This window comes from Oryctolagus cuniculus, chromosome 7, assembly GCF_964237555.1.
Source record: "Oryctolagus cuniculus chromosome 7, mOryCun1.1, whole genome shotgun sequence".
NCBI lineage: Eukaryota > Metazoa > Chordata > Mammalia > Lagomorpha > Leporidae > Oryctolagus > Oryctolagus cuniculus.
The window spans coordinates 73,887,034-73,910,284 of record NC_091438.1 but is presented as its reverse complement, the minus strand read 5'-3'; the positions used below and the strand labels follow the sequence as shown (position 1 = coordinate 73,910,284).

The following is a 23,251-nucleotide window of genomic DNA, read 5'->3' as shown; positions in this document are numbered from 1 at the left end:
TTTCTGGCCCAACCATGGCCTTTTTGGCAATTTGGGTGTGAACTAGTGGGTGGAAGACCCTCCCTCTATGTTTGTACCTCTTTTTCTGTAATGCTGCCTTTTAAATAAATAAACAAAATTTTTGATTTAAAAAAAACGAACATTTTTCTGGTTATATAGATCTGCCAGACTACATTTTAGTTGAAGTAAAAATGCTTCAAGATACGTAGAATACTTATTTTTAAAAGGAGTAATACCTAGGTTATGGTGGCCTCTCAAAATGTCTGTTAATTATTTAGTTAACGTTTATTCTACATATGTTTTGGAGGAAAATAATAGTTAACATTTTGCAAAATGTAAGTGAAGATAGTGGATTTTTTTTCTAAGTTATATATCTTTTAATTTTTAGCGGGCTCAAGCCGTTCTTCAAGCTGTGACTGCTGTCCAGACAGCAAATACTCCGCTTAGTGGCACCACTGTTAGTGAGAGTGCAGTGACTCCCGCCCAGAGTCCGGTACTTAGAATAATTATTGACAATATGTACTACCCTGTAACACTTGATGTTCTTCACCAAGTAAGTTTGGTTTAATTTACATACTTACCTATGAATCGAAGGAATAATAATAAGTGTATAAATAATAATTTGATTTTAATGTTTTAACAGATATTTTCTAAGTTTGGTGCTGTATTGAAGATAATCACATTTACAAAAAATAACCAGTTTCAAGCTTTGCTCCAGTATGGTGATCCAGTAAATGCTCAACAAGCAAAATTAGTAAGTGTAGAGCTTCTTTTGAGATAGTGATATTTTACATTGAGGAATCAATAAAGCTAATGTACTGATTCTGATGTGACAAAGCAGTACCATGTAGAAATTGATGTCATTAAGATACTTTTAGGGGGAATGTTTATTTTTAAGAATAATGAGAGTAATAGTATCCGTAACATTGTTGTTTTACATTTTTGTCTGTTTAGGTACAAAATTTGTGTTCTTGAGAAGATGCCAGGATTATATTGTGCATGCATACTATATAAGATTTTAAGTTGTTTCTGTTGAGAGTTTTTTTAGATAGTTTGGCTAAAATGTCTATATATATGTGACTCAAATGCTATGATAGACTTTCAGTTTATTTAAGACTATATCTTAAGTTCTTTTTTCAGGATTTTTTTAAGACATTTTTGGAAGATTTCCTGGTCTACTTTTTACTTGTTTATAGATTTTTACTCATTTATGGATTTTGTTTGTTGATTTGTTTTGGTTATTTTTCATTGATCCTCTAATTGTATATCTTTTCCATCTCTTTAACTTTTTTTGCTGTATTATCTCACTATTTCATTATAGAGCCATCAAAAATTCATTATTAGATATTGCAATAACCATTCAGTCAACTATATCTTTTCTCCCTTTCATTCTTTACCTTTGGACTAATTTGGTCTATAATACTTCAGTGCTTTCTGCAGATGAAGATTATAAATATAGAACCAAAGCCATTTTTTCATCGTTTCATTGTATTTTCATCCTCAGAATTTCATTTTGGGGGCAAAAATTGCTGTAGGTAGCAGAAAGGCTGTACTAGTAATAGTTTAATTGTATAAGCTTAACAACTAATGTTACTTCAATTTTTCTGATCACTACTCATTTTTGTTGTGAGCAAAACTGTTTCTTGCCACACCGTATTTGTTTACAGAGAGCTACTAAGATTTAAAGCAGTAAATTACTAACTGTAATGCACACTAACTGTAAGGTGGACATTTTTAAGTCAGCCTTTCAGATAGTCCTTTCCTTCCAGCATATTGTTACTTGATAGTTCTCACACTGTATAATCTATGCTTTTCTTTTCAGGTTTACATTAACAACTAGAATTCTATTTTGTTTATTTTCCCCAAAAACAATTATGCTTTTTCACATGCCTCAGTCCATTACCTTTGAAAATATTATAATTTATTGAATTATCAAAATCATTGAGGTCTGAGGTTTTATCTTCGGGATAATGGAGGAGCTATGCTTTTTTTTATGATATTTTTCAATATTTAAAACCTATTTAAAGGTAGTGTATATTTTTCTTGTTGTGGAATATTTTCTTTGCTTTTTTGTGAAAGTATTTTGTAAAGTAGAAAAGTATTTTGTAAAGGAACAATAAACAAACTATTTTAAAAGTAGAAAAGTATTTTGTAGAGCCGGCGCCGTGGCTCAATAGGCTAATCCTCTGCCTGCGGCACCGGCACACCGGGTTCTAGTCCCGGTTGGGGCGCCAGATTCTGTCCTGGTTGCCCCTCTTCCAGTCCAGCTCTCTGCTGTGGCCAGGGAGTGCAGTGGAGGATGGCCCAAGTGCTTGGGCCCTGCACCCGCATGGGAGACCAGGAGAAGCACCTGGTTCCTGGCTTTGGGTCAGCGCGGTGCGCCGGCCGCAGCAGCCATTGGAGGGTGAACCAATGGCAAAGGAAGACCTTTCTCTCTGTCTCTCTCTCTCACTGTCCACTCTGCCTGTCCAAAAAAAAAAAAAATTTTGTAAAGGAACAATAAAATGGAATTTGATTAGGAATTACCCTTCACTTGAGCTATAATTCTTTTGGGGGAAATAGCTTATTATGCATCTTGTCTGAAGTAATTTATAATTATTTAATCATTAAAATTAGTACCTCAGTTAAATATTTGAGATTTCCATTTAACCAGTCTTTGCACAAATAAACCAAGCTTTAGATGTTGATATGAATATCTACTCACTCAGGTCTTCTTTACAAAGGTCTAAAATTGTTACTCTAAGAGTAAATAATTTTTTTAAGTAAAAAAGATTTATTTGAGAAGCAGAGTGACAAGGTAGAGGAATGAGAAGGAGGAGTGGGGGAGAGAGAGAGAGAGATTCCATCTGCTGGTTTGTTCCCCAAAGAGCCTGGAATTCCATCTGGGTCTTCCAGGTAGGTAGTTGGGGCCCAGGTACTTGGGCCACCTTCTGCTGCTTTCTCAGGTGCATTAGTAATGAGCAGGATTGGAAGAGGAGCAGCACTGATTTATTTCCCAAACTTGCTTGCCTTTAATGTCTTGTAATCTAGACTCTGGTAAAATGTGTACTTGAAGTAAGTCCAGTGATCTTTATTCTTCGTGCCTGCATCTGGGCTTTTCCCAGAAAAGTAATATCACATAATCTGACAACTGGTACCAGTTTAAATTCATGAGAAACTTCTACAGATAAACCTTCTACTGTGATTGAAACATCTTCTCATATTTCTTTATATAGTCAGTGTGTTCTGTTTCTCATGTGATTGTATCACATTGACATTTTCTCTTCCCTACCATGTTTCTCCTCACTTGTTTTCCATCAGCTTTTCTTGAAAAATCTAATACCCACGATTCCTTTTTCCTCTAATAAAATGCATAAATTTTTCTTTAAGACCAGATCTTATCCTCTATTGCCTCCAAAGAGATTTGCCAGTACATTTCCTCTCCTTTTAAAAAAATTATTATTACTTGTTAAGCTTTATTTTATTTATTTGAAAGAGCTACAGAGAGAGGTAGAGCCGGGGGTGGGGGGGGGTCCTTCCGTCTGCTGGTTCACTCGTCAAATGTCTGCAATGGCCAGAGCTGAGCTGATCAGAAGCCAGGAGCTTCTTCCGGGTTTCCCACATGGATCCAGGAGCCCAAGGACTTGGGCCATCTTCTACTGCTTTCCCAGGCCATAGCAGAGCTGGATTGGAAGTGGAGCAGCTGGACTCGAACTGGCACCCATATGGGCTGGCTGGCACTGCAGGCCGGGGCTTTAATCTATTGCACCACAGTGCTAGCCCCTCATTTTATCCCCTTTTTAAAATTTTTCTCCACATAGGCCACTTAATAACCAATAATTCAAGCATGTGCAAGTCTCATCAATTTTCAGTGAACCTTCACCACCTGATTCCTGTCCATCTCTGCAGATAACTCCAGATATCATTCCATCCATCACCTCATTCTCTCCTATTTATAAGCATGATTATTTTTAAGATTAATTTTCTTATTTAAAAGGCAAAATGATGGAGAAGATGAGAGAGGGAGGGAGGGAGAGCACAAGAGAGAGATATAGGGAAAGATATCTTACATTTGCTGGTTCATTCCCCCAATGCCTGAAGTAGCCATGGCTGGGCCAGACCTAACCCAGGAACCAGAAACACCATCTGGATCTCCTATGAGGGATATCAGGACTCAAGTGTTTATTTGAGTTATGTCTGCCTTTGAGGAGCATTAACAGGAAGCTGGATTAGAAGCAGAGTATTTGGACTGAATCAGGCACATTGATATGGGATGCAGGTGGCCCAAGCAGAGACTTAGCTTACTGTGCCACAGTGCCCTCCACTATTAACAACGACTTCCTTTTCTAAGTTGTCTCTACTATTTATACCTCCTACCCCCTCCATATTTTTCTACCTTTTGCAATTTTGTTTTAGTCTCATCTCTCCAAGTTGTTCTTTCCAGTGTTACTGGTGATCTTTAGCTAAATCCCAATGATAGAACATTTGACCACTCTCATGTAGGTTTTTCTTCTGATCCCTCAACATTTCTCTTGATTATCTTACATTTCTGAGTTTCTTCCTTGTCCTATCTTCTCTTCCTGCCTGGGAGAAGACCTCACGCTTTCTCATGGCTCATTTATATTTCTGTGATTCCAGCAGTGTTCACATCACTTTTTTTTTTTTTTTTTTAAAGTTCTGATTATTTAGAAACCCAACTGACCATGGAATGCCTTCCAACTTAGTTTGGTCAGTCCAACTATTTGCTGATTTTGTTTGTATCCTTCTCGTCCCACTTCTGCTCATCTTCCTCTTTCAAGTATCAGTTCAGAAATCTCCTCTCAGGTATTATTAACCTTTCAGCTAGATTAGCTCTTTTTTCTTCTTAGTTCTCATTGTCACAGTTGTTTTTTTTTTTTTTTTTCCCTCCAGCTTTATTTGAAAGGGAGGGCGAGATCTTCCCTCCACTCTTTCATTGCCCAAATGGGTCTCTTACGTGTGAGGCAGGGATCCAAGCATTTGTGCCTTCTACTGCCTTTACAGGAACATTAGCAGGAAGCTGGATCAGAAGAGCCATTAGCTGGCTTGAAACCAGCAAACTCTAACATGGGATGCCAGTGTCCCAAGTGATGGCTTTACCTGCTGTGCCACAATGCCATTCCTTCATCATCACACTTTATAATTACTTGTTAAGTGTGTTTTGTGTTGGATTGTAAATCGTGTAAGAATGGAACCATGTTTGTTTTGTTCTCTGTTACATTTATTGAGTGTTGATTTGTAGGGTGATAAAAAGTCACAGTAATGAACCTAATCATCAATACAAGGTGCCCATATGGGATGCTAGTGTTGTAGGTGTCAGTTTTATCCATTGTGCCACAACACTGGCATAATGGATATAAAATTTATATACTTACACAGCCTATAGAGATGTACTTTCTCTATATAGGATGTGTTTATTTATTAAATTGATTATTCTGTTTTCTAGTTTGTTCCCAGCTTATATCCAGCTGGACTAGAATTGGTGATTTATATACAAATAGGAAAAAGATGATAATTGTAACAACTGCATAACAACAGCATAATCTTTTATAATTTGTGATATGCTTGACATATGTGATCCTTACTCAGACCTCACAATAACCCTGTAAGGACGTGTGGCTGCTATTGTCATCTGTTTTCCAGATTAAGAAACTGAGGTTCCGAAAGGGTAAATTAACTTGCTAAAACTAATGTAATTGAGTTTGGCTTTCAACTGTAGATGTGACATTGTTATTTTAGAACTTTCTTGGAATGACCGTGGGTTTGATAATTTCATCAGGATATTCAGATTCAGGTTGAACACTGTAGGTTAAAGAAGATAACTAGCTTTTTGCCTTTTTCATTAGAATTGCTATTATTCGTTATAGTGATGTATTTATTTGATTTGAGGCAGCCTCATTCAATATGTCATCAAACAGCAGTAACCTTATAAAACAATGATTTCTGTAAATACTGCCATCTTGGTGTGTGTGTGTTCAACTTTATTGTGCAAGCTAGTATAGTACTACTTGGTAAGATTAAGTGACTCTTATAAGTTCTTTTTTTTTTTTTTATTAAGCTGTTTGCTGTTTTTTAAATTAAAAATATTAGCATGAATGCTTAATTGGTTGTATTTTAGGTTTGTGTAGAATTTTCTGTTTAAAGATTATAGTATTTGGTAGAATGATGTATGGAATTTAAATCCTTTTCCTGTTTTATTGTCATAAGTTATACTTTTTGTTAATTTCATTCCTTATTTAAGATTACTGATATACTTTATTCACTTTTACAGGCCCTAGATGGTCAGAATATTTATAATGCTTGCTGTACCCTAAGGATTGATTTTTCCAAACTTGTGAATTTGAATGTAAAATACAACAATGATAAAAGTAGGGATTATACCCGACCTGATCTTCCATCTGGGGATGGACAGCCAGCATTGGACCCAGCAATTGCTGCAGCATTTGCCAAGGAAACATCCCTTTTAGGTATGATTTTAATTGTCTATATCACTTTTCTCTCATTTTGCCAAATGGGAAGATGCCTCTTAAATTCAAGTAAGTATAATGTATACCTTATTTTGGACCTTAACAAATTGTGTTAGGTTTCATTTTTGTTTCTCATGGGAGAAGGCATATGAATGCTGTAAGGAGAAAAACCTTAAGTGGTTATCACAAGTGTAAAATTTATTAATTTTGTGCCTTTCACAACCTCACCTTTTCTTTCACACTACTCTCCTAAAACAAAAGAAAACCTCTAGTGAAGAATGCTTGTTGAATTTTTCATAGAATATTTTTTGCTTCAAACTAATATTGTTCATGTCTAGTTCTTTATGTAAGACCCTTGTGCTTATTCTTTGGAGCTAATTTGATTGTTTTATTTTAATACTGCATAGAGACCATGAAATGTTAATAGACAAAAAATGTATTAAAAGTAGCCATGTGGGTATTTTTTGAAGCATACTATAGATTTTTTTTAAAAAAAAACTTTACAAGTAATTTTCTCCAAAGTTTATGAATTATTGGCTTTTTTGTCTTAATTATTTGTATGTTACCTTATTCTACAGTGGTTTTTGAGACACTTAGTAACAGCAAAAAAATTGAAGCAGATAACTGTTGGGTCAAGATGAAACTGTAAGGGAAAATGTTATTTTGTAAGTGAAACAAGTTAAGATGGAATTTTCTAGTTTATTTTTATTTGAAGTGTCTGGGAAATTATATCTTGATTTCTGATATTTGTAATTTTATCTTTAGATCAGGATTTCTGTCCATATAAAACTCAAGATTGATGATTCAGCAACCTAGCTTTACACTTTATGTCCCTAAAAACATAAAGTATCATAATGAAGTAATTATTGGAAATACTTATTTACCATGTATATGTAACAGTTCATTTGTTCTGTGTATATGTATGTAATAAAGTGATATGCATGCAAAGGTGCTCTAAAGTACAAAGGCAGGAGATAATTTTAATTTTCTCGCATATGTTGCATAAGCTGTAGTTGTTTATCCTGACTGTAGATGCTTAAGGTTGCTAACACTTTGCTGACAGAATCTTTATTTCTGTGTGGGTCTAATGCCTAAGCCTCAGTTTGAGGTGAAAGTAACACTGATTATTTCATAGTATATAGTTTCTAAAGTTAAGAGTGTGACAGTACTAAATAACACGTGACTCTTTTAGTTACTGCTATAGATAGATTATTAATCACTTCCTTGGACCCTAAGGAGCTGTGTGTTTCTGCATGTCTGGATATATATAAATATATGTATCCTGGATGGAGGCATAGTTAGAAGGCACCTGGATTCTTTTCCTAGGAATTCATTTCTATTTTCCTTGTGATTTTATAGTGTTGGTAAAAATTTTTAAAAGATAATTAGTCTTTTTTGTAAAACATGAATCCCCACCACAACTAACTTCCATCTCACTTTTTGCTTTATTATTGTTTATTAATTTTGCTTAAAAGCCTATCAGAAAGTTGCTTTATTCTTAATAATTTAGTTTAATGTCTTCTATTTCTGTATTAAATTTTTTAGTGTAATATATTTTGTTTCTATATTTCTTCCTGATAAGGAGAAGGAAAACACTGTTTGGTGAAAATATGGTAAATTTATTTTCTTTTCCTAGATAACACTTATACCAGTTTTAATGGTTTCATATCTTGTTATAACTGGACTTTTTATTTTAATCAAATAGATTTTGAAAGTAAGTGGGCTACAACTTTAAAAATCAAATCATGTACTACCTAGTTTAATAATTCTTAAGAGAATCACTCATACTTCAATGTAATATCTTTTTTTCTATGGATAATTTTTTGTAAAATTAAAGCCAATTTGTAAGTTTTCTGTTATGTTTTATTGTAGCTATCATTTCACTTAGAATTTCTTGAAAGATAGATAATTCTTCCACATAACTCTGATACCTTGAAAGTAGAGATTTCTTGTATATAACGTTTTTGCCTTTCAAATTAGTTCTTTTGGTTGAGAAAACTAGAATTAACTGAGTCAATGTTAAAATCTACTTATTACTGCAGATTTCTTCCAGAGATGGCTGGTGTAAGAATCTGTCCTTTTTGCCTTAACAGCATTGAGTATTATTTTTTCATTTCGTAAGATATCTGTTCTATAGAAAAGTGTCTGATTGGAATTTTAATATCTATTATGGAGCTAGTTGAGGTTTTTTCATGTTTGATATTTGCAATTCTCTGAATTAGTTATTTTAATTCTATTATGTACAATGATTCTTTAAAGGCTATTGCATTCATATGCCTTAATTTTTATTTACTTACTTTAGATTGGCCAGTTTTTAGGAAAGTGTTTTTAAATCATTCATTTAAGTAATTCATCTCAATCCAAAACTGTCCACTTGCAGGATGTGTAGATAATTTTATTCACACATTTGGTATATATTATGATATTTATGAGGAACTCTTTCTTTTGCTTTTTAAAGTTGTCTTCCAGCAACATTTACAGTGACATCCAGTATGTAATAGGCTATGCCTTTCAGAGTGATAACTAAATCTTATCTTGCTTTACCCATGATATTTAATCAGGTGACTTCAAAGTAGAGCTGAATTAATATTGATGGATTATTTCCATTTTAGTCTTCTTCAAGCAGTGCTTTTTTAAAGTGAAATAATTGATACAGCATCTTTTTTGTTTTAATAGGTTTTATAAGAACACAAATACATATAAATATATTCTCAGTATTTTCTAAATATTTGAGGGTGTTCACTATTTGTATAATTTTATATCTGACCATATGACTAAACTTAATTACCTCAGAATTATGATTATAAATGTTATTTACTTTGTATAGTAATACTTTAATATCTTATCTAGTTTCTCTACTTCTTCTAATGCTAGGGATCACGTGTCTTTGAAAATGTGATTTATTCAAAGAAGAAAGACTGAGTGGTTTGTAATTAGTTAGAAATCTGACATCTAAATACATAATCATAAGCTTGGAAGACTTAGTCACGTATTCTAAGAACAAGGTGATCAAAAATACTTGAGATCATTTTAATACTCACTTTATCATATTAAAAAGTTTAGTTCATTTATTCAGACTTGGATTGCCTTTAGAAAAATTACTAGAAGTATTTTTTTTAATGATCCCATTATGTACATTTTAGAAATTAGGGCAGAAATGCATACAAAGAGAGTTTCCTGTATGTTTTATAAATTGAAAAGGTTAACAGCTGTTTTCATCCTATGATCTTTACAGAAAGGCAAAGCAAACTCGTTATAGAAAATGTGTTGACATTTAAATAGTAATAACTGTGAACAGATATAACAAATATTTGTTCATAGGTTTAAATATGTAGCTACTGTAGAAAAGTTTTTCTCAAGCTTATGCTACACTTTGATATCACCAGGCTCTACCCCAAACTGAGAATCACTGGGAAGTAGGTTTCAGGCTTTCATTTTTTCTTTAAATATCTCAAGATGATTTAACTGTGTACTCAAGAGTTGAACTTACGACTATAGAAAATGTGTAGTTTTCTAAATTTTAGCTTTTTAGCAAAGTGTTTAGTGATGCCCTTATTAAAAAAATTCTTTAAATTTTTGAGCAATACTTTAACACTTCATTCATGCCATTTGAATCTTTGTATAATTCTAGTATTATATTGTTTAAATAGAACCTTTTCTGTGTGTGTTATGCATAAGATTGAGGAGGATATTTGCATATTGCTGAAAGTTCTGCTTTTCTTTGAAAAATGGTACATTCACATGGTAATACTTAGAAACTTTCTATTAAACATCTCAGTTATTATATAGTAATGTAATAAATTCCACAAACCCAGCATCTTAGGCCAGTAGTGCCCACACTTGTTTTATCTACTTATTTTTTTGCGCCTTTTTTTTTTTAAAGATTTATTTATTTATTTAAAAATCAGAGTTACAAGGAGGAGAGGAGAGACAGAGAGGTCTTTATCTGCTGGTTCACTCCCTAATTGGCCACCATGGCCAGTGCTGCGCCGATCAGGAGCCAAGAGCTTCCTCCAGGTCTCCTAGAAGGTACAGGGGCCCAAGGACTTGGGCCATCTTGTACTGCTTTCCCAGGCCATAGCAGAGAGCTGGATTGGAAGTGGAGCAGCTGGGACTTAAACCGGTACCTTTATGGGATGCCAGCACCGCAGGTGGTGGCTTTACCTGCTGTGCCATAGTGCCGGCCCCTACTTATTTTTTCTACTAAACTTTAAAGCAAATTCTTCACATCATGATGTGTCATCTCAAATATTACCATAGTCTCTCTAAAACAATCAGATTATTACATGACTATCATACTTATCAAAGCTGACAGTGATTTCTTGATACTGTTAAATGCCCTATACACATTACAGTTTCCTGTTTTCTCAAAAAATGTTTTGCTTTTTAAGATTTATTTATTTGAAAGAGTGTTAGAAAGTGAGGGGGAGAGATCTTCCACCTGCTGGTTCACTCCCCAAATGCCTACATTGTGCCAGGCTTGCCAGGAACTTCACTGAGGTCTCCCACATGGTTGGTAGGTACTTGAATATTTGAGCCGTTAAATGCTGCCTTCCCGGGCATATTAGCATCAAACTGGATCAGGAAGGGAAGTAGGTAGCGCTTCATCCAGGCTGTTTACTAGAGGTATAAATCACTTGTCTCTTATAGCCAGGTGTGAAGAAAAAATAACCTGCAAGTATAAATTTGAGTCACTCAGTGAAAGGATTAACGTTTCTCAGGTTTCTTTTTCTTGGTTACTCTTCTTGTTTATTTTTTTTTAACATGATTCTGTAAGATGTGTAGTAAGAATGAACATCTTTTGTGAAATTATTTCATCAGGATGGAATAATGAGGAAAACCACAAAGCTAGTTATAATAACAAGGAAATATAGCAATACAAAATGTATTTTCTCATATGTAAGTGATGCTTAGTGTACATTTTTTAAAGATTTATTTATTTGAAAGGTAAGGTGGGTAAGGTTTAGATAGATTGATAGATAGATAATCTTCCACCTGTTGGTTCACTCTCCAGATGGGCACAGCGCCAGAGTTGGGCCAAGCCAGAGTTAGTAGCCAGAAATTCCATCCAGATCTCCACATGGTGGCAGGAGCCCAAGTAATATGGTCATCTTTTGCTGCTTTCCCAGACACATTAGTTGATTGGAAGTGACACTCTGATACACGGTGCTGGCATCCCAGGCAGGGACTTAACCCTTTTGTGCCATGACCCTAGCCCTGTTTATGTTTTTAAGAAAGCATGATTCTCTTTAAATGCTGTTTTTAAGGTTTGCAGGGTTTTTGCCCATTTGGTAGCCCCAGAGCTTAGAAAGCACAAAAAGCATTGCTTGGTATTTTCGTGAGTTAGTAGGCTACTTTCAGTTAACTGTTGTCATGTAGGCCATTAAATGGAAATCCTTGTGGAGAAGCTTTTAAGGGTACATGTTTCTACTAGTTTCTAAGAAGTAGGGTCTTTTTGTGTTGTTAATATTAGAAGTGATTAAAAGTTTTTTTCTATAGCCATTCTATGTATAAAAATTTGTCTTCCCTTTTGAAATGCCTAGAAGGATTCTTTTGAGATAGTTTCCTAACCTAAGAATAACTAGAAAAATTACTAGTTTAATTGCCTAGATTTGTTCATGGTATTCATTTTGTAGAAAAGCATTTGAAATACAGCCACATGTTGCATGATAATGTTTTAATCAGCAAATGGATCACATATACATAGATGGTTCCTTAATCATAAAGGAGTTGAAGAATTCTGATCACCTCATGACTGTAGCTGTTGTAACATTGTTACTCAGTGTATTACTTACCTGTTTGTGGTGATGCTAGGGTAAACCTACTGGGCTAACATTTGTATAAAAATACAGCACATACAATTCTAGTGGATAAGACTTGTATTAATGATAGTAAACCTATCTGGTTTACATATTTTTTGTGCTTTTTGTCATTGTTTAGAGTGTTCTTAAAAAACTTAGTGTAAAACATGTTACATCAGTACCCTCCAGCATCTCATTTGTGTTAATTACAGTGTTTACACAGCAATAGAATTGCCTTAATGACTTGTTTTTCAGAATGTGCTCCCATCTTTAAGCAATACATGATTGTACTATAACCTAGAATGGAATTATTTCAATTCGAGTAACCAGTATTATCTGATGGATACAAGTATTACTGGCTAGAGCTTCATCTGAATCTCCCATGTGGATGGCAGAGGCCCAAACATTTGGCTTGGGCTGTTTTCAGCTGCCTTTCCTAGACCATTAGCAAGGACATGGATAGGAAGTGGAGCAGCCAGGACACAAATGGTTGCTCATAGGGAATGCTGGTGTCACAGGCATTGGCTTGACTGTTATGCCACATACTGACCCTATTGTGCGTTATTTTACAGATTTGGAAACTGGAGAACAAAGAGCAGTTTGCTCACATTTTGTCATTTTGAGTTGGTTGAGCCAGAACTTGGAGCGAGTCAGTGTGGTTTCAAAGTCCATGCTTCTGACTAATAAACAGAATAAAATGTACTGTGGATTAGCTAGGCTTTTTAGGCTCCTTTCTTTTCAGTTACGGAATACTTACCTAAAATAATGTCATGTATATAGTAAACATGTATATTCTGTGGCTTTAAATTTCTTTTTTCACATGCTAAGATATTATTTGTTACCAAGTCTATTCATTGTTTAACTTAGTTTTATGATTACAAAAGGAAAAGTGAGTATGGTCCATATATACCCAATCAGAACTGAATACAAATGAGGGATAGATGACATTCAAATCAAAATGTAATAAATTGAATTTTTCTCTTTTTTTTAAAGATTTATTTATTTGAAAGAGTTACACAGAGAGAGGAGAGGCAGAGACAGAGAGAGAGGTCTTCTATCTGATGATTCACTCCCCAATTGGCAACAACAGCCAGAGCTGTGCCAATCAGGAGACAGGAGCTTCCTCCGGGTCTCCCACACAGGTGCAGGGACCCAAGGACTTGGGCTGTCTTCTGCTTTCCCAGGCCATAGAAGAGAGCTGGACCAGAAGTGGAACAGCCAGATCTCGAACAGGCACCCATATGCGATGCTGGCGCTTCAGGCCAGGGTGTTAACCCACTGTGCCACAGTGCTAGCCCCTTGAATTTTTTTTCACAAATTACAAATTAAAATGTCACATCTTAATTTTAATAAGACTATAAAAGAATATGACTGTAAAAATCAAATCAAATAACTCATCTACTACAGAGTCATTTGAAATATCAAAATAACCACACATTTGCTAGAAATTCTTCTCAGAAGTAAGTTAAAAGCCATTATTTTACCGTGTTCACCATAACTCTGAAATCTTTGGTTAGAAGTCCTGTGATAATAACTGCACTGTTTTGTAACTAGGAAGTTAGAAACTGTGCTTGGAGTGTTACTTCTCTGGATTAGAAAATGAAATTGTTCTTTGGATTAGTAAATTGCCCTCTTTTTACGGCTGAATCACAAAAATGTTAGCTTAATTTTTAAAAAGAAGAATACAAAGTAGAAGACTCTTAGTTTAGGTAAGATATAATTGTGAATCTGAAGTAGGACTATGAAGTGAGAATACAGAGTAAGAACCAAATGTAGGAAAAAATTCAACATAAAAAATAGGACATGACATCTTATTGATCTGATTACTTACAAGGCATGAAACATGTGGAAGAGTTCCCTAGACATTAGGAAATTCAGTGTAGGACTTGGGCAAGTGTTCTGTTGGGTTGTGAATTCAGAGGCTAGAGGTGTGATATTTAAAACTTACAGATTTCCTAGCTATAAGAGAACAAGAAGATTAACATGTTGAAATTAAACTTCAGGTGGTACACATTCATTTTGTAGACACACACAAGATTAGGGGATCATGTAAGGATTAAAATTAGAAATGACTGTTCAATGTAGTAGTTACCATATGATCATTCATAAGACTAATAAAGATTAAACACAGTTTTACATGGTAGACAAAGTAATTTTTTAGGAAACATTACAGTGAGAGAAACTATGAAATTCAACTTCAGATGTTTTACAAGTCCAGTAAAAATTGAGACTGCTGCAGTGATTGAGAACTACATTAAAATAGCAAGAGTAGTTTTCTTAAGTTATCAACCTAGGAAAAGAGAAAATAATGAAACAAAAATGTACTGGTAGCACTGGGGCTGGCCTTCTGGCATAGTAGGTAAAGACACGGTCTGCAATGCCGGCATCCCATATGAGCATCAGTTCAGGTCCCAGCTCACTGCTAGTGACCTGGAAAAAGCAGTTGAAGGTAGCTCAGGTGCTTAGACCCCTGCAGCCCACATAAGAGAACTGGATAAAGTTCCTGGCTTTGGCCTGACCCAGCCCTGAGTGAACCAGTGAATGGAAGATCTCGTTCTCGTCCTCTAACTATTTAAATAAACCTTTGCACCAAAAAAAAAAAAAAAAAAAAAGTACTGGTAGTGTGAAAGGCAGATGGTAAGTTTCCCTTTTTTCTTCTTCTTTTTTTTTTTTTTTTAAAGATTTAGTAATTGTTTTGAAAGAGTTACACAAAGAGAAGGAGAGGCAGAGAGAGAGGTCTTCCTTCCACTGGTTCACTCCCCAATTGGCTGCAATGGCCAGAGCTGTGCTGATCCGAAGCTAGGAGCTTCTTCCCTGTATCCCATGCAGGTGCAGGGGCCCAAGGACTTGGGCCTTCTTCTACTGCTTTCCCAGGCCATAGCAGAGCTGGATCGGAAGTAGAGCAGCCAGAACTCAAACCAGTGCCCATCTGGGATGCTGGCACTACAGGTGGAGGCTTTACCTGCTATGCCACAGTGCTGGCCCCTTTTCTCTTAAAACACTTTTGATCTGTACTACAGAACAGGAGGAGGAGGACCATTTGGCATAATAGGGCTGACTTAGCACAATGGCCTAGAATAGTGGTAATAAGTGGAAAAATGAGGAGACTGAGTTCATACAGTGGTAACAAGTAGGGACCTCACCACTTCCATTACCTCATTATCAGAAGGAGGTACGTTATATCTATTTTGAGGCCCTTCTTTTCTCAGTATATAATTAATAGTCTTATTTTTTGTTTTTGCTAAAGCACAACTTTATTAAAAATTTAGCATTTCATAGATTTTAAAAATCTCTAGCCTAGACTTTTAATTCTCAATTGCCATTTCAGATTGATTTTAATTGTTGATTTTCTTCATTCTCATTGACTATTGTTTGGTGATGTGGCTTGGTGTTCTAAATGATACTGTGACAAGTTATTCACATTGTAAAACATGGATTCAAGAAAAAATATTTTAAAGCAGTTGTACTGTTAATACTTAGTTTTTTTCAAACAGGTTTTCTACCACCTTTGAATTTTTTTTTTAAATAAGTTGCATTTAGATTATCCAAATACATGTTGGCATGGTAAGATGTATTTTATTTATTTGTCTACTTACATTCAAAGGTGTAGAACAAAAGACAGAAGTCTTCTCTCACAGGTTTAATCCCTGTTGAAGCCTGGAACTCAGTCCAGGTCTCCACAGTGGTTGACAGCAATCCAACTACTTGAGCCATCACTTGCTGCCTCCCAGGATACTCAGTAGCAAGAAGCTAGAATCTGAAACAGAGCCTGGACCTAAACCCAGGCAGTCTAATGTAGAATGGGGGTGTCTCAAGTGGCATCTTAACCACTGTGTCAGACACCCACCCCAGGATATATTTTAGAAGAAATAGTTTTTCCTGAAAATAAAGTCTTCGGTTTTACTTGATATATTTAAAAAAAGATTGAATTTAAGTAGATTGGTAATTTATATATGTTTTTATGAATTAGTACTGTTTTGAGATGTCAGTGGAAAAACACGAGTAAAAAGTGACTTAAGTATCAGTAGTTTATAATTTACATACCTCAGTATTCCCTTTTTAAGAATGTATATCATGTATTACAGCATTTCATGTGAATTGAATAAATACATATTTTAAATTGCCTAGTATTTTTTGAGCCCTAGGTATATACAAAACACCATACCAAGTATATATAGTACTGGTCTATATATTGTTTTCCAGAGATATTCGGAGTTCCTGTGACCCTGTTATGGGATCTACAAAGTCAAAACCATTTTGATGATAATCACAAAACACTGTTTACCTTTTTGATTCTCACACTCTGATTTATGTATAATGGAGTTTCTGTGTTACTGTGAGGGCTAATAGAATTGTTACTGTGTATTCTTGTGCTTTAAAATGTTCTTGGTTTTATTTTTTGATAAAAATATATATCAATAAGTACAACTCATATGCAAAAGCTGTTATTCTCAGTAATTTTAAGAAATCAAGACTAAAAATTTTGAGAATCACTTCACTGTGGGATATAAAGTTCAAGATGATTCTAATGAAGAGGCAGTATGTGGTATTTTAATAAATAGGAGATGTGGTTAGAGTCAAAATAGGAGCAGAGAAAATGCTAGAGGTTAGCGGATTTTTGAGATTAGCTTTGGTAATTAATTGTTCAGTTAAGTATTTCTGGATAAGTTGTTCCTCAGAATCATTTCTTGTTAGAAGTGAAAATGAGACCAGCACTTTAACTAATTTAAATTTTATATGTGGTTCCTTAAGTGTCACACAAAAGGAATTTTGAGACTTGGTACTGAATTTTTTTTTGCTTGCTGTGTATTGTTACTGTTTTCGTTTTGCTTACTTTTTTCCATTAAGTGTCATAAAGATGATGGAATTTTATAGAATTTTAAATTGCTTTTTCTACTAAAAGGTAGCCAATTAAAGGAAAGAAAAGGAAACAAAAAGGTGATTTGACTGCATGACTGGACTACATCTGGAACCTCTGTTACTACCAAATAATTACACCTTCAACTTTAGTTGAATACAGTGTGCCATTTAGTCAAGCTATCTGAAAATACTAAAGAATGTATTTAAAAAATGTGGGAAGATAACTTTTCAAGAGCATACAAGAAAGTACTGTGTGGGAATGCATGCCTAGGAATTAGTGATTTGTCTTCTAGCTGACTTGGCAACAAATGAAAAGAATCCATTGAATTTTAACTAGAGACAACCTATGCATTTAATGAGAACTGTAACATGCAGAAGTTACTAATGCAGTAGAATAGATGGTTGAAAAAAATCCACACTGGTGTGTTGAAAGAGGCACTAAAGAACACTGTGCCTTAGTAAATACTAGATGTGAGAATTTCCTATTTTAAAATTAGATTATTTTGAATCAGTGGGGTGAAACGAGGTTGTCCATGAGGTGATAATTGTGAAACCTGGATTATGGGTACATGGGGAGATTCATTATTCTAATTATTTTGTGTATGGTGGAAAGCTTCAAGACAAAAAGTAAAGTTTACAAAAAGTGGGGAAATCAGAAGAAAAGGATATCCCTGCAAAAAGTTTTCAAGTAAACTCATCCAGAGCAAGAGTATAAATGAGAAACTCATTACTGGAGTGATCAGAGAGAAGATAAAAGGTTGAATTAGAAAGAGATTGAAGGGAAAAATTTTGGAAGTCAAAGAGTTAGATTGAGTTATGAAAGTTGGGGAGGGCATTCATTAAGTGTTAAAGATATCCATTAAGATATTCTCATTGTGGTACCTGGATTTGATACCCAGCTCCCACTCCCAACCCTAGCTTCCTGTTAATGCTAATAATGAAGGCCCTGGGAAGCAATGCTAAAGACTCAAGAAACTGGGTTCCTGCCATCCAGGTGACAGACTTGGGTTGAGTTCCAAGTTCCCAGCTCCCAGCTCCCATTGTGGCCCTGGCAGTTCAGGTGTTTTTTAAGTGAACCAGTGGATGGGAGAGTATCCTTCCTCTCTTCTCTTTTCCTTTACCCTTCCACCCTTCTCCCTTCTCCCTCCCCCTCTCTTTCTTTACCCTGTCTCTCTCCCTCTACATTTCATCCAGTCTATGCTTCTCAAATTTTTAAAAGCTAAATAATCATGAGTCTTAATGAAACCTTAAGATTGTCATTTAAGTCCTGGTAGTTTCTATAAAGTAGAATTCTAAAACTTGGGGCTGGCATTGTGACACAGTGGATTAAGCTATTGTTTGCAATCCCAGCATCCTGTATTGGGGTGCCACTTCGGGTCCTGGCTGCTCCCTGCTAAAGGGACTGGGAAGGCATCAGAAGATTTCCCAAGTTCTTGGACCCCTGCCATCCACATGGGAGACTATGATGGAGTTCCAGGCTCCTGCTGGAAAGCAGACAAGCAGATGGAAGATGCCTCTGTCTCTCTTTGTCTTTCTCTCTCTCTCTCTCTTTCTCTCTTTGTGTTTCAAATAAATGAGTAAATATTTTTAAAAGTCGAAAATTTAACTGAAAAAATAAGATCTCTAAAGCTAAAGGTAACAGCAGATCCTTGTGAAATGCACAAGAAGACAAGAAGAAATAAAATGAAGTTATGGAACAACAGTGCTAAGGGCCAGTTCTACCCAGGTATGTTGTAAAGTCTACTTCATTTAGATTGTGTGTGTGTTCTCTATCATGGGAAGACGTAAGTGAACATAATTCATTTATTTAGTGAATACTTGGAAACAGGCTAGTATATAGTAATAATGGGATGAAAACATATTCCGATTTTGTTGGTAATTGAAAAAGGGATAGAGGATGCAGAGATAAAAGGAGATTCTCTCTAAATAAATTATATTGAAGATATGATGACTTAATAGGGCAACAGTAAGACTAGAAATTAGACAATAGAAATAAAAAGGACTTAATAGGCGAGAGGAAAATACTAAAATACAGCAGCTGTGCAATATAATGGTTTTTTTGATCTTTGTGCTTAGTGTTGGGAGTCAATAGCTACTCAGGTGTGGAACTAAGAAGACAAACATTTTACTCAGATTTTCTCTAGGTCTTTTGGAGTGGGTGCTTAGCCCAGCGATAAAGATGCCTGCGTCCTGCATCAGAGTACCTGGGTTCAGTTCCCAGCTATGGCTCCTGACTGCAGCTTCCTACCAATGCAGACCCTGGGAGGCACCGGTGATGACTCAAGTAATTAGGTTCTTACCACCCACATGAGAGTCCTGCATAGTGTTCTCAGCTCCTGGCTCACCCTGGCTGCTGTTGGGGGAAACAAATCAATGGAACGGAGTATACATGAGTGCTCTCTCTATCTTCTTACTCTGGCTCTCATAACTTTAAAAGATTTTATTTTATTTAGGTCATTTGTATGATTTAAATGGTGCTTATGGTAATTTACATTGAACCTGAAGGACTTTCTGTATTTGTTTTGTTAAGTGATATTGTCCAATTTGAACTGTGAGTGTATGAGGAAAATAGCACTTGTTAGATAAAAGTTTGAGTTACCATTGTGTTGAAGGTAATTTTTTTTACATTTTAAATGTAAAAAACATGTATATTTGACATGTCTGTATGAGCCACAGGAGTGAATTTTTCATCTCTGACTTGGAAATACATTCTTTATGTTTTGTTTGCTTTTTCATAGGAAAATGGAGTATTGTGTATTTAATATGTTAACATAATACAGGTAGGTACCTTAATTCAGATAATTAATGGTTTTGTTGGAATTGTTATTTTTCTCTAAATATTGCACATCAACGAATCATTTTTCTTAACATTGTAAAAATTAACTTTCAGGAGCCATTTGGAATGGTCAGCTGTAAGCCGTGCAGCCATCCTGCTTGAATGGGTGTGTGTAACGACTTGTGTGTGTTTCGTAAAAACATGCTTTATTTTAAAATTAGGGCTTCCTGTTGCAGCTGTTCCAGGAGCTCTGAGTCCTTTGGCTATTCCAAATGCTGCTGCAGCAGCTGCTGCAGCTGCTGCTGGCCGAGTGGGCATGCCTGGAGTCTCAGCTGGTGGCAATACAGTCCTGTTGGTTAGCAATTTAAATGAAGAGGTTAGTAAGATGATTTCCTAATGTTATTAACTCCATTTCATTTGTGAAAGTTTTTCATGTTTATTTCATTTTGCACTTGCCTTTCTTTTATGTACATTCATTAGCCAAAGTATTTTTTTGTATGTTTCTACTTCTGAATAAAATCTACGTACTTGTTTAGGTAATTCTTTATTTCCTTAGACAGTCTTATTTCTTTATATATATATATATGTATGTATATATTTTTAACATAATTACCTATTTTTCCTAAGAAAAATATGGTGAAGTACCTTAGTTTGGCTTTTTATCCTTTTGTTGTTCTCAAAGGCAAATGTGATCTAATTTGCAAATTTAACTGTAAAACAATTTTGCCCTTTGCCTTTTCTAATTATTTGCTTGTTCATTTCATGCTTATGTGTCATTGCATTTTTTTAATCTTATTTTATGTGAACTACTCTAATACATTTTTCTTTGAAGGTTCTTCCAAAGATCTTGACGAGGCACTCTTCCAGTCTTTCTTAGTAATTTTTTCTTTGCAGTTATTAGTCATTGTCTTCTAAATATTTTTCAACTTTATCTCCCCCCTTTGTTAAATGAAATTTATTGTTATTTTCTTTAGTTGTACATTTTATGTCTGGTATATTTTATTTTGATTGCTATAAAAGCTGGTATGAAATGTGGGAATCTCAGTGTATCATTTTATAATGTACAATTCAAATATTTAATTTCAATTGGCCTCTGTTAATATGAACATCAAACTTATGGAATAGTTTAGTACTGTTATCATTCACAATTTTGCATGCTAAGGTGTTTGAACCAGAGTGCCTTTGTTTTTATTTTAAGACTTTTGCCTGCATTTCATAACCAGCCATGCTTATGCAGATAAAGTTCAAAGTTTAAAATTCCTATGCATGCTTTCCTACCCTATGTTGAGATGAAATGCTGTAATTTACTCTTTGATATAGATGTACTTTACCCATATTTGTCTTGGATGACTACATTTTACTCAGTTTTTCTTGTACAGTACATAAACCAACCATTTTCTGACCAAATTCCTGCATTTCCTATGTACTGACCTATATTTTATTTTTTTTTTGTTCCCCAATTCCTTATTTTTTTCTTCTGCATTGCTGTTTCCCTTCCCCATTTCATCCTTTTCCCTGTGTGTTCACCTTCCCTTTCCTTGTCTTTTCCCAAATGCCCATTCCCTTCCCTGTCTTATCCTTTATTTTCCTTGTCCTTGTCTTCATTCCCTGTCTCCATTCCCTATGTTCATGCTTCTGTGCTTGAACAAATGTTCCTCGGACCAACTTGCCCCAATTAACCGCCTTGAACCATGATCCATGACCACCTCACCATTCTGCGGGAACCACCCTTCGTTATGGATGATCTGTTCATCTCCGCTCTTCCTCGACTCTTCTCTCTTCTTGTCTTACGCTGCTTGCTCTTCTCTCCTTCTAAAGATGGTTACGCCCCAAAGTCTGTTTACCCTCTTCGGTATGTTATTGTTAGCACTATACTTTTATTATTGATTTGATTTTTGTTTCACCTTAATTCTTATTTGTAGCTAGCACTTTGGCTTAAAGTTGAATAGTAAATCTTTTGCTATTTTTCTTTGCTATTTAAAACTCTCCATAGACACAAAATTTGTTTTAATGCATGCTGATTTATTTTGCATGGTCTTTAATTTAATATCATTCACATAGCTTTGAGGGTTTATCAAAAATTATTCTTTTCAAAATTCACTGTTCAAAATCTTGATCTTCTTTATTCATTTGTGAGAATGATGAGGTTGAATGCGTGATCATGTTGATGTCTGAATGTTTCATTGATATGTCAGAATTATAGTCTTTAGCTGACTTGCACGTAAAATTAATTGCACTCTTGGATTACCTCTCTGTGACTCCAAAAAAGGTGTTTATGGAGATGTGCAGCGTGTGAAGATTTTGTACAATAAGAAAGACAGTGCGCTAATACAGATGGCTGATGGAAACCAATCACAGCTTGGTAAGATTAAACTACGTGTTATCTATACATTTCCAATTCTGGTCTCAAACATATAATGTAAATTTGGGAATAAAAAAAAAAACCCTTTTATATCAGGTAAGTATTTGGCTAAATTTACTAAGGGAAGAAGTAACTTGGAAGATTTCTTTTAGAGCAAAGAAAACGAAAGTGCTTACAAAACGAAAAACCTACATAAATGGTAAATATATTTGGGAATCTTTTTTTTTTTTTTTTGACAGAGTTAGACAGTGAGAGAGAAAGGTGTTCCTTCCATTGATTCACCCCCAAAATGGCCGCCACGGCCAGTGCGCTGCGCTGATCAGGAGCCAGGTGCTCCTTCCTGGTCTCCCATGCGGGTGCAGGGCCCAAGCACTTGGGCCACCCTCCACTGCCTTCCTGGGCCACAGCAGAGAGCTGGACTGGAAGAGGAGCAACTGGGACAGAATCCGTCGCCCCAACCAGGACTAGAACCCGGGGTGCTGGTGCTACAGGCAGAGGATTAGCCTAGTGAGCCACGGCACCGGCCTTGGGAATCTTAAAACGGACTTTGGTCACATTGTACTTACATCATTACTTAGATAAATAAATGATGAAAAAATCTAGGGACACATCTGCCTATCATACTGTCATTGACTACAAGTTTAAATATGTGCTTATAATTCTGTTCATTGAGATTCAAGGATGATGGTGTCTCATGATGGTGATACTGCATTCACAGTGTCATTTGAAGTTAGCCATTTTAGATATAGAGGCTGATGTATTTTGCTATTATAACTATATGAGATTCAAAGATCAATAATATGCACTAGACTGATTTTGGAATCAGAAAAGTTTGAATTATAGGATCAAATAGGTAAGTTTTGATTTCAAACATAATTTAAATATGAGTGTTGCTTGGCAGTGATCTTGGCAGCTCAGGTGAGATATAAAACTACCTCCATTTTTAATACAGTTATCTATTTTAAATGAAAGGAATATAAAAGTGGCC

General features: G+C 35.3%; 1 protein-coding gene across 5 annotated transcripts in view; it reads left to right on the top strand.

Annotated features, from left to right (window-relative positions):
* PTBP2 (polypyrimidine tract binding protein 2) overlaps positions 1-23,251 on the top strand; it is an 81,659-nt gene that overhangs the window by 51,039 nt on the left and 7,369 nt on the right. For 3 of the 5 annotated variants that reach the window (XM_008264836.4, XM_002715844.5, XM_051857466.2), the window contains exons 6-11: positions 389-553; positions 644-754; positions 6,269-6,464; positions 20,123-20,277; positions 21,720-21,753; positions 22,171-22,263. In XM_008264836.4, the coding sequence (XP_008263058.1) occupies positions 389-553; positions 644-754; positions 6,269-6,464; positions 20,123-20,277; positions 21,720-21,753; positions 22,171-22,263 (754 nt within the window). The remainder of the gene's footprint in view (positions 1-388; positions 554-643; positions 755-6,268; positions 6,465-20,122; positions 20,278-21,719; positions 21,754-22,170; positions 22,264-23,251) is intronic. The other 2 variants (XM_008264838.4, XM_008264837.4) reach the window with 1 other exon arrangement.